General features: G+C 49.6%; 1 protein-coding gene across 3 annotated transcripts in view; it reads right to left on the reverse strand.

Annotated features, from left to right (window-relative positions):
- Positions 1 to 3,001: 3,001 nt before the first annotated feature.
- Positions 3,002 to 12,357, reverse strand: part of Slc2a9 (solute carrier family 2 (facilitated glucose transporter), member 9) — a 68,687-nt gene continuing 59,331 nt past the window's right edge. For 2 of the 3 annotated variants that reach the window (XM_013023963.1, XM_013023962.1), the window contains exons 11-12: positions 6,074 to 6,201; positions 3,002 to 3,524 (exon numbers count right to left, since the gene is read on the reverse strand). In XM_013023963.1, the coding sequence (XP_012879417.1) occupies positions 3,315 to 3,524; positions 6,074 to 6,201 (338 nt within the window). In that variant the 3' untranslated portion in view covers positions 3,002 to 3,314. Of the gene's footprint in view, positions 3,525 to 4,073; positions 4,171 to 6,073; positions 6,202 to 12,357 lie in introns of those variants that run through there. The other variant, XM_013023964.1, reaches the window with a different exon arrangement.

Below are 12,357 nucleotides of genomic sequence, written 5' to 3' on the forward strand. Positions count from 1 at the left end.
CATGAGTGGCTGCTGTGTCTCTGTCACTCAAGGCGACCTCTGTTCTCTGGGGTTTGCACCCTGTGAAGGAACACTCAGTGGAAGCCAAACAAGAAGAAGTCTGCTTAGAACGATCTGAACTCCCCAAGCCTCACTGTCCGGTCCATGAAGGGGCAGTGGCAGGATCAGGTGTTTTCTGCACAGGCCTGTGTTAAGAAGGAGGTGGACGGTGCCCTGGACTTAGTCTCAGTGGTGTCAGCACTCACTTTTCCAGCTCATCCTCCACCTTCGTCCTCACAGACACCACGGGGGCTCCCAGCAGCAGTTTGCTGGTCTTAGGATATCCCATTCCACCCTCACCTCATCTCTTCTGACTTCTGTCTGGAATTCTTCACCCTTTTCTCAATCTGATGACATCTGTACCCTTATTGGAGATGTAGCCCCCATGTTCCCACTCAGAGCTGCCTGTCTTAATCACCCAGCCACACACATTCCCCACCCAGCTCCTCTATCTGCTTATCTTTATCACAACATTCATTTGTTTTGTCAACATACAATGAGTACCTCAAGGCTCTGGGACAGATCTGGTATGTCTTATGTTAAGGATCTTAGCCTGGACAAGAAGAAATGCAAGCAAAAGCAACCACAGCCAAGTGCAAGCAGCAAGAAATCCAACAAGGGATCACAGAGGTCTCTGTTGTAGTCAAAGCCCAAAGCACACAGTCTGGAGTGACAGAAAGAGGTCCAGAGACACAAGGGTATTCGCTCAGGCACAGAGGCTGGCTGGGTTTTGTCCAGTGCACGGCAGGAGAATGAAAGTCACCACAGAGGGAACCCTGACTGTGGGTTGGCATCCATGGCTGCTCATCTTCCCAAATTCTTGAAGGTTGAGTTGGGTTTCAGCTATTTTTGCCTCCTTAGTACCTAACACAGGTGTGCAGCAGACACTTAACAAATGTTTGGGAGGTGAATGAATGAGCTACTCATCGAGAGAATTCGTTTTTATTTTATTATGGGTTGACCTGGACTATGAGGTAGGATGACAGATGCATACACCCGTGCCCAGCTCTTTCTGTTGAGATGAAATTTGTCTTTTTTGGAAATTTCTCTTTTCTGGAACTGTGATCCCCACAATCTCAGCCTCACACAGACCTGGGATGACAGGCATTTATTGTTGTGTGCCCAGTTGGTTGAAATGAATTTCATAAACTTTTTTTCCGGGCTTAAAACTATGATTCTCCTGATCTGTGTCTCCTAAGTAGCCACAATCACAGCCCACTAGTGCTGGAGTAATCCAGAGGATTTTAATGTTGTTCTTTTTAGGGTGTCTGAGCTTGAACCAGGACTTGAGACTTTACTGAGAAATGTAACCAGAAATAACAAGTCTCTGTTATTTATTTATTGTTGTCTAACGGAGTATACCAAAAGATGTTGGCATAGAGCAGCAATAATTCATGTTTACTGTAATTCTCTGAGGGATTTTTAAAGCAGATCTTTGGTTGCTTTCTCCTGGCCTCACTTACATAGCTGCATCAGTTGGAAAGTGATTCAGATCGAGGCTCCCTTACATCTTCAAGAAGGCCAGAGTGAACTTGCCCAAATACACAGCCTTCCATGAATGAAAGCTCTAGGGCAGACTGATTGTGTCCTTTTCCCTGAGTCATATTGTATGGCAGTTCAGTGGCCAAAGAAACTTGTACCAGGGCTAGAGACAACGTAGTAGAGTATTATACAACACGGGAGTGCCAAGAGGTGATTTGCTAATGTCATTAATGCTACACTCCAATGTGTAGTCAGCAAGTGTTACGATGCTGCAGTGAAAAGGACTGATACCTAAATGTTGTGCACAGGTCAGAGTCAAAGGCGCAGAATGACAGATGTATTAAACCTGGCTGGTTTGAGAGCTGGAAGAACTGGATTTGAACCACATAAGATGAGCCCAGCAATATTTACTTTCCAGTCATCTCTAGCATCATAAACAATATCATGACAGTATGTTAGTGGACCTGAAGTCCAGGTCAGCACCATGGACAGCTCCAAAAGCAAGGTTTATGGGAATGATAACTCCAACTTGGACACAGCTGGGCGCCTCTGGAAATAACTCGCCGTGTGTCTAAAGAATTGGATTTGGTTCATACAGTCCCATTTTCCTGGGGCTCTTTCCTAGCACAACCTATAAGAAAATTGAGTTTAGATTTAGTCATGACTAAGATGCATTTTATTTGAACAAGAGCATTCAAATGTTAAGATTTCACTTTATTTCTTTATTATTATTACTTTTTTTTTACACTTTCATATCTGGAAAATTTTGTACCTAATCACCACTTTCTCTGTATATCACTAAACACATCCACACAATCTAGCCATTAACTCTCATTTACCTATTAACTTTTTTCAGGTGCATTTTGCATGGGTTTGGAGGCAACCCAAATATCAAATAACACCGCTCCTCATTTCCAGTGCTGGCGAACTCACTGTCTTCGAAAGCAGTATGCTGCCTCTTAGGGTAAGTCTTCTAGACTTGGCAGACATGTGGCACACAAGCTGATTCTTTTATTCCTGCACTGGAGACAGACATCATCAATCAATCACAATGTTCTTTCTCAACAACACCAGGCGTAGTCTCATAATCATTCTCAGTATTGTGCTTCAGTTGGATAGAGTTCAATTTGTAGTGTCTGCCTCAGTTAGGAGAAAGGTTGTTTTTGTTCTTATACTTGCATGCCTGTTTCTTTTTACACATTGATAATTTCTGTATGTGTATAACCGTCTAAAGTCAAGATAGCCCAGGCCTAGCATCTGGAACTCCTGGGACAGCAACACAGAGAAGGCAGAACTTGCAAGATGATGGTGCGGCTGTGAGCTTTCCTAAGCCTGGTCCCAAGGCAGAGAGACAGGTGAGTGAAAGGCACTTGCTGGAGGAAGTCTTCCTACTGGGCTCGGAAGGGCTAGGCTTTCAGAGGGCAGGTCAGGGTCCTTAGGGCCCAGCTGGGACTTGAACTTCCAAGTATAATTTCCAGCCACAGAGTCCTTTAAGAGAACAATCCAATGCTATTCCCCCAATTTCCTGTCAAAACCATAGCAATGCCACAGAAGGCCAGCCTCTGTGGTACCCAAATGGTCCACTAACACATAAGGAGATTCTTTCCAGCTTCCAGAAGCGTGTGGGAGGTTGAGCTGTAAAGAGACAGTCGTGTGAGATCGGAAAGGCTCATTTTTAAAGGCTTGCATGGCTTCGGTCGTTTGAGTCCTCCAAATGTGGGGAGATCTTTGGTTGGTTGAAATGGGGAGACCTTTCCATCCATTCAAACAACCCTGTTTTTGACACAGCTGTCCTACGTGGAAGCCGTTCCGTTCTCCTTCTTGTCATCTGTGGCGGGGCCGGGCTTCTCCTCAGGGGCCTGCACCTTGTTCCGCCTGGCAAAGGCTTGGCTGATTTCGGCGTGAGTCCTGTTCTTGGTCTCGGGCAGGACGAAGTAGAAGTAGAGTGCGCCTGCGACACATATTGCCGCAAAGACGACGAAGCAGTAGGAGTCCAGGCTTTTCTGTGGAAAGGCAGGGACAACACAACCTGAAACCAACCATTGCCTACATTTTTTCTGTTGTTGTTGCAGATTTGGCATTTCAAAGTGGACCATCGCAAAAGCAAGAACGTAACATTGGAAGCGGAGTGTCTTCGCTTTCCTTCCCACATTTTCTTCCCACTTCCACCATACACCACAAGACACATGGGTTGCCAACAGGAAGAGAAATATTCCCACCGAGCAGGTCAAGAGAACAGTTCTGTTTTGTTTTTCCAATATGTGAAGGATCTAAACTCATGACAGACACTTAGACCCAACCTTGCACAAATAAGAGAGACTAGAGAAAATAAAAAGACATGGCAGGTACAGATGCTGCTTGGTGTCCTGATTAGAGCCAGGAGAGACCTCCGGCTTTGTGGTGACTTGGTTACCTCTGCTGCTTCTGGGCCTTGAGGGGTGTCTGGTTTGCACGAGGCACTCAGCAAGGTTTAGGAGTGAAAGGCTTCCTGGGGAAGCTGCCTTCTATTTAATTCTTGTATTTGAAAAACAAAAACAAACCCACACCTACTTTTGGAGCATAGCATAGCATTTAGAGCTTGATCTTTTGCTCCACTCTGAGACTGAGCAGACAACACATCTGAGACTCCGCCTGACTCAGATTCAATGGCTGTAAAAGAATAGCAGTGTTGTTAAAGTCAAGTCCTTTGGAGTAGTGCATGCAGGGGCTTTGCTCTGCGTGTGTGGGTGCCTTCCATTGGCCCCTACCATGGGTAGCATGAAGGAGTGGAAGTGGGATCTGTGAATCCAGTGGGATCCAAATTCTTGTGCCGTTTTTTTCATATGTTGCTAACATGTAAGACCTGGCATTTCAGTGCACTGAGCACCAGTCAGGTTCCTAATGGGCACCATAAAGTGGTCTTGAAGCTGAAAATGGAGCTGAAATGGGTGTTTTCGTATAACAGCACAAACAGCTAGGATGAACCTCCACACCCTGCCACACTGAGGTGGCTGCCCTGTAGGGCCATAGACCTGCTAGCAGATGCATGCTCACCGCCGCTCCTGCCTCGTACCCCTGAGCAGAGCCCCAGTCCTGATGGTTGGCTCTGCAGAACTGCTCAGGGAGCGGCCGGTGAGAAGGAGCTACCCAGCGACTCAGTGAGCTGAGCATTTACCCAGCAACTCAGTGAGCTGAGCATTTACCCAGCGACTCGGTGAACTGAGTGTTTACCCTTATTGATTTTGGAGTCAGATCTTTGGCAGTGTGCTCCTGTCTAGTTTGTCCCTCTTCTCAGAGGAGGAAATCAAACTGCAGTGATTTATGCTGCTTGTCCTGAACACCCTGCTAGAATGGCAGGCTGGAGCAAAACTCAGCCTTGTGCTCTTTCCCGGAGCTGTGCTTGTTAGACTGTGGCTTGGGCTGGGGAGGAGAGAGGATGAGGCGGAAGGTAGACTGCTTGTTGACTCTTCCCTGTGCTATGCACTGCTGATAAGCAGCGCTTGTGCCAACCCTGTGATGTGGGCACTGTTTTTGGATAAGGCAACTAAAAGAGGTGACGTTTGTAGTTCCAGTTTTTGGGCTATGCAGACCAGTTGAAAATGGAGGTACTGAAGGCTCTTTCCTGGACCAATTGTCCACCCAGCGAAGAGCAGCCCCTCTCCTTGCCTCTTCCCTTTGCCAACTGACTTTAAAGCTATTAATGGCAATCATACCACTTCTGTAAATATATCTTTTATGTTATTGAAAATGGCCATGAAAATGTTCCAGCGTCTCAGATTCAGACAAAGATCTCTTTTTCAGAATATAGCATTCACGTTAAAATGATGCTAAAAATAGAAGGCAATTTTGGCACAGTGCTACTTTTACCTTGCTATTTAGATAAAACAAAAATCTCAGCTGTTTCCTACTCCCATGAATGGGAATTGGGTGAAAGTGTAACAGCTCCTTGGAGCAAGGCAGACAGATAAGAAGGGCTTTCTTGGTAATGTGGTCATAGCCTCCTACACATCCTCCTATACCCAGGGATCTTTTGTGGATCAGTGTTTTTGCATGAGTCAGGGGTGGGCCAGGCATGGCCTAGAAACTTAGTAACAAAGCTACTGTCATACAGCCTTATGTCATAATTTAGAAGCAGCCATCCAATCAATTCATCAAAAGCCAATATGTGGCCAGGTGCCAGTGGCTCACGCCTTGAATCCTAGCTACTGAGGAGGCTAAGATCTGAGGATTGTGGTTCCAAGCCAGCTTGGGCAGAAAAGTCCCTGTGGGACTCTTATCTCCAATTAACCACTCAAAAACTGGAAGTGGTGCTGTGGCTTAAGTGGTAGAGCGCTAGCCTTGAGCACAAAGAGGCTCAGGGACAGCACCTAGGCCCTGAGTTCAAACCCCTCATCCAACAAAAATAAATACAGGTGTCAGCCATGGTGCCTTGTGAGAGAAGAGGACTTTTAGTTAAGAAGACTAGTATAAGTTGGGGGAGGGGGGAGATCGACCTGCTCTGTCCTTCCAGCTGGCCTCCACAGGCTGTGGAATGCAGGACAACCCTATAGAAGCAGCCTCTTGCCAGCCATACCTGGATGTAGGGGAAGAGGAGGCCCACGGCGAAGTTGGACAGCCAGTTGACGGTGCCTGCGATCATGAAGGCTGCTGGCCGCTGTGACTGCTGGAAGAACTCACCGGTCAGGATGAAGGGGATGCCACCTGCAGGGAGAGCCGGGCAGGAATGAGTCCTGCACCCCTGACTCCATGAAGCAGGCCATAGGGCCACCCTGGGGCAGGCATGCGCTCCTGTTAGGAGCAGCTCTGTGGGTGTGATGGTTTGGGGAGAGTTTGCTGGCATTGGAGGACCCTCAGCCCTTAAGCTCTGATGTAAGGAAACACATCTCTGGTCTGGATCATCCAAAGCAGGAAGCCAGCATCCTCTTGACCCTCTGAACATCCCTGGAAATGGCCTGATCACACACTAGGAGCCTTTGATGTCTGAACCAACCGACACTTACAGAGTCTAGAGACCGCCAGCTTGCCATGGAGTCGCACACATCTGTTGGATATATTAAATATCAAAACGGCATCGAATATAATCTAACCTAACTGAAGGATGTGGGTTAGCCCAGTGACCTAGATGCTCAGATCACTTGCTTATAATGTTCACATGCTTGTGAACATTTGAGTAAGTGTTAAACTGAACATCGCTGCCAGGAAGAGGCTGCGATTGGTTTTGACTGAACATCTGATTTGTTTTGCTTTTGGACAGGCTGTTGTTACTTTTGCCCAGGCTACAGTTGGACTCATGATCTTCTGATCTCAGCCTCCTAAGCTCAGTTTTCATACATTATAAAGTCAAAGCATCATGAGTCAAGCCATGGTAAGCTGGAAGCCATGTTTTAGGAATATTTTCAATCTAACATTCAGACTGAAGCCACGTAAGCCAGGCTGGGATTGGTTACCGTATTCTTCAATGAGGAAACCAAAGCCCAGAGTGGTCACTTGAATTGTCCAAGGATACCCAGCTCTCAGCATCAGGATGATAACTCAGGCTGGAACTTTTGCTTCCAAATTCCAAGTTTCTCCCTTATAATTCTTACTGGAGAGAGAGAGGACAGAAGCTCCTGCCCAGATGGCTTTCATTTTACCCTTAACTTCTATTGGTTGGGTGTGGTTAGCCCCGCCCCTGAGCAGCCCAGAGGCACCACCACTGACAATGGAGATAGTTGATTGTCCAAGAGGATGTCCATCATCTCCCCAGTCACCGTGGCAACCAAATCACCAATATGATCACTGGATTGCTCAGTTGTAGATGTACTTAGCTCTCCTAACCAAGCACCTCTGAGGTTCTGCCCCCTCCCTCCCTACAAATTCCACTCAGTGGAGTGGACCATTGGTCCCCTGCGCAGACCTGGGACCTAGGATGCAGTGTGGTTTGTTGGGTCCTGTTGTCCCCTCCCCCACTCTGGACCTTAGTGGAGTTGCTACTCTGCCAATCAGCATGTCGGTGTTCCTCAGACATGGCAGGGTGGGGAGTAGAAGGGGAGACACCAAACACAGCTGGAATACCACCCGGAGGGATTCAGCCATGCTGCGCCACCCAACGATTATTTGCTGGCCGTGGCTCTCCAACAGGGGTGGTCAGCTATGCCCTTGCCTCCAGGGAACTCCTTCATCTGCTAGGGGAGACGAGGAGACTTTTTTTTAAGGGCTCGAGTAGAGCCAAGTGTGGTTAACACTGAAGGAGATGCACGGGGAAGTGGGTTCAGCTCAGTGGAGTGGGGGGGCGCCTCACTGGGCTCCTGAAGACCCAGAGCGGTTCATGACAGGTGGGAGCTGGCAAGGCGGAGGTCTGAACATGAGCATGAAGTCGAGGTCTCGGATGTTCCATCTACTTAGACACACAAAGGAAGGAGAGAGGCGGAGAGGCAAGGAGATGCGGTGATGAAGGCCGGAGGACAGTGTCCTGTTCCTCTAGACCAGGAGGCCAAGGACTTGATCACGGAAGAAAACCACTGGGGTTGACGTGGTCAATTTCCACTGCAGACAGAGAGTGCTGCTCCTTGGGGGAAGGACGGAGGGTGGACACAGAGGATCCGGGGGGAAATCCAAGGGGGGGCGATGGTTCTGTGGGAGACAGCTCAGTGGCAGCAGAGGGCAGAGGAAGGGGGGGTAGATTGAGAGATCTCCGGAGCCCTGTGTCTGAGCATGACTCCCAGCCACACACCATCAAGCCACCCGGTACACAGAGCCATGGGGCCAGATCAATGCCAGTTGGTCCCTTTTGGGCTCACATGGCTGCCAGCAAGCTTTGGGTCCAGATTGATGGAGATGGCGAGCTCGCTGGGCAGCACCGTCTCCCGTCTGCCTGGCTCCGTGGCAGGCAGCAGAGGGGCCAGGATCTCCTTACTCCACTTTGTGTTCACAGCGCAACTTGGAGAAGCTGGGACTGGCCGTGGACCACAGAGCAAGTGTGTCCTAAAGGAATCTACCGGAACATTTTGCCAACAATGATTGAACAAGAGAGGTGATAAAAAGTGGCCTTCAGGGCTGGGGTGCAGACTGGAAGTTCCCCTGTCAGGGACTGTGTGCGTCACGCTCCGAGCCGATCCTGAAGCTCACACCCCATGGCTCCAGGAAGAGAGGTTTGGTGAGGAACGGATCTCCACGCTTCTGCAGCTCATGTGGTGCTGTTGCTGGATCTCACTTCCCTTCCCGAACTCCTGAAATATTTGGAAGCAGCTGTGGCTCACACCACAGACTCCCGAGACTGAGCCCCTGAGAGGGGCCACCGGCCCAGACACAGAGGGGCATGAATATTCAGATGGTCACTGCCACCAGTTCTTCCTATCGGCTAGCAGCTTCTCCCCCTTTGCTTTGGAGTGCTGCTTTTCCGGAACTTTCCTACAGATGGAGGCGGGTGATGGGGTTGGGGTGGAAGGGAGGCATGGCTGGGAATCTAGGTTCTTCTTTCTCGGTCTGCTTTGCTCTGAGATTTTATAAGGTGATTTGCACCAGATTTGGCCGGGGTTTGCTCTGTGTCAGGGCTGTTCTTCCCTCAGATTAGGGCTATGCTTTGGATATGAAATATCGGCTGCAGGCTGGTTGTTAGCTGGGGGACCCAATCGTTGAGGGGTGAGTAGATTCTGAGGGCTCTGGTCTCTCCAGTGAAATCATCAATTGTTGGATTCATGATCAGATGGGCAGTTGGAGGGGCAGTTCATGGAGGACGTAGGGCATGACCTGGAAAGACATCCCTGGCGCTCTCTCTCTCCTCTTTCCTTGTCTCTTCACCCCCCCACCCCTCCCCTCCCCGCTCCCAGTGCTTCCTGGCTGCCAGGAGATGGGAAACTCTGCTCCTAGTGCCTCAAGGCCTCAAGGACTGCGACGCACCGTGCAGGTGGCCTGCCATTGCGACCTGTGACCTCCCACGAGGCAGTTTCTCTGCAGCAGCAGAAGCTGCACGTGGGTTCTGACCTGAATTTGATCCAATCGATCCCAGGACTTGAAAGAAGCCACGCTGCCTCTGGATGTGCACTTGACTCCATTCCTGTGGACCCTTCCCATCGGAGCTCCTCAGACTAGGGTGGTACTGCAGCTTAGAAGGCGCCAAGTTTGTGGATACATTGCTGGAAATGTGGGCCCCCAAATCCCTGGGTCTGAAGTCATCCATCCCCCCACCCCCGCTTCCCCCCCTCCCGGCCCAGCATGGAATGGCAGCTGCTCAATCCGTCATTTCACGTGGCTGAGGTTCTGAGAGACGGAGAATGAAGTTGTCATCTGGATTCCTGCGCCCCTGGTGTCTTCGTGTCTGTCTGCTGCAGGATTTAAAGCACTTCCTCTTTCAGATGGGGCTGGACACTTCTGTGTGGAGCCGGGCTGAGGCGCGGCCGTGGGGACGGGGAAGGGGTTTGAGGCCTGTGTGTAGTCCCCCTTTGCAGTCCCTTCATTCATTCTTAGGACATCTTTGAGGGTGGTGTTCTCACAGCCATAGTATTAGTGCCCAGGGGCTCTGTGACTTGTTGTCCAAATTCAGGTGCTGTTAATCGCTGCATCAAGACAGGAAGTGTGTTCTGAGGCTGTTCCAAGCAATTCACCCATGAAGGAATTGACCCAGTGAAAATGCTAGTGGAGGTGCTATAGCCAAGAAGGCAGACTGAGATCCAGGTCTGCTGAACTCCATGAAGTTCCCTTGGTCAAGGTGAGCGTCTCACCCCAAACAGCACTTCTGAAGTCCGGAGCAACACAGCGTGACCTCTGGTACAGGGGGACAGCAGTTGATTTTTATTCCCCCGTGACTCTTTCCTGGAGGGGCGCATTATCCCTAATTGACAAACGAGGGCATGGAGACGCAGAGAGGAGAGCTGCTGAAAGTCGTTCCCAGGACTCGTGGCAAGGCTAGAATCTGGTGCCAGTTTGCTTCCATACCAGGGTGAGGCTGAGAGACAGGTCACAAGGAAACCCACCGCTCCTGATTATCACAGGACAGCGGCAAGGAGCAGCGAGACAGATGGAGGCGCAGGGCTGAAGCACTCGGTGCATGCGCGACCTCACCTGGCGTTGCCACGTTCTACGACTTCTCTCTCAGGACTTCTTCCCAGCAGAACAATGAGCTGAGGTTTTTTCTCTGGTTGTCTTCCTTTATCAAGCATGCCCAGCCTGCAGCTGTAGGTGTCAATGGAGAGAGAGCAAGCAAGGGAGAGAGAGCCATGCCCTCCAGGAGTCAGAAAGCCCTTGCTATAGACCAGCTGGGTGGTCATGGGGGCCAGCTGTGACAAGGGACCTCTCTGTAATGCCAGCTGTTTCTTGATTAGGAGGCCGAGCCCTGCCGACAGGAGCTAAATCCTTCCTGCTGAGCACTGACCTGGCAGCTGCTGGGCTGCGCCACGTCCAGGCCTAGATTCTTCTTACCATGCAAAGAGCTAGGTTTTGCAGGCTTTGCTCTCCCACAGCTAGCCTCCTGTGGTACCCGCTGTCTCTTAGCCACCTGGCTATATATCTTTCCTCTTCCATCCACTCCACATCTGTAGGCTTACAAAACGACTCACCTTTTATAATTTACTTCTAGGACCATTGACTGAATTATAAGCTTAAAGAAACCTTCCTCCTTCTAAGCTGATTATCTCAGGTGTGTTTGTCCTAGCCACAGAAAGCTGGCCTGCACAGATACGATCATGTCAAAGATCTGAAGGAAGTCTGAATTATCAGCTTGAGTCTCAAATACAGTCACACAGATCCTCACAGGGTCTTTGGGACACACATTGAGGAGGAGATGGGGTGAAAACAGAGGCAGAGATTGGAGGGATGTAGTTACCAGCTGCGGTGCACCAGCAGCCTCCAGTAGCTAGGAGAGAGGCAGGAGAGAGATCTCTCATGGAGCCACGGGTCTAGTGTGGCTCTGCTGAACTGTGGTCTTGGACTTTTGGCTTTCAGGGCTGTCAGCAAGTGCAGTTGTGTTGTTTGAGATCACCAGTGCAGAGGACAAGAAATGAACCTCAGAAGATGGTCTGAGATGGAGTGAGATGATTCTAAAAGGCTGGGCATGATGCCAAGACATGGCAAATACAGAGTACATCTTAGCCAGTATTATATTAAAATGTTCATCATAATGGTGCCCAGCTGGGGAGTAGAAGACCTTTCTTGTTCCTATGGTGAACATGGCAAGTTCTATTCACAAAACCTGTCCAAACCTGTAGTACCTGCAAACATGGCCTCATTTTGCATAAGGACTCAATGAAGATGAAGCAGTAGTGATTCAACCTTGTGAATGGTGACATTGTAAGGAGAGAGAATTTTGAAGGCAGAGAGAGGGCCTTCCCCACAGCCTTTAAGAAAGCTTAGTCCTAAGACACCTTGAATTTGAGCCGCTAGCTTGCAGACCTGGGTGAGAATATGTTGCTTGTCTCACTTCGCAATGGCAATGCACGCAATCACATTTGAATACGAGGCAGTAAAAGTTATAGACAGGAGCAGAATGAAGATAAGACTTGAAAAGTATCTTACAGCTCTTTGAATGGATTTGACACGCTAGCCTGGGCCTGATGTGCCCTTTGAAGTGGCGGTCTTGGTCCCCAGCAGCGCCGGGGAGGTCATGGAGACCTCGAGGGTGAGGCTGAGAGCGACATCTGGTGACAGGAGCAGCTCTGTTCCGCCATGAACCCCCACCTGCGCTCTCTCAACGATGCGCCGCTTAGTCACAGGCTTACAGCCACTCACGGAGCGGAACCGCCACGAGGGTGAGTCAAAATAACCCTCTTCTTTTCACTCGTTGATCATCTCAGGTATTCTATTACAGCCTGGGTGACGGATGGCAAAAACCTGCAGCTTGGTTTTCTTTTCTTACCCCCAGTCTGTCCCCAGTCTATTTCCCAT

Source organism: Dipodomys ordii, unplaced genomic scaffold (genome assembly GCF_000151885.1).
Source record: "Dipodomys ordii isolate 6190 unplaced genomic scaffold, Dord_2.0 Scaffold71, whole genome shotgun sequence".
Classification (NCBI taxonomy): Eukaryota; Metazoa; Chordata; class Mammalia; order Rodentia; family Heteromyidae; genus Dipodomys; species Dipodomys ordii.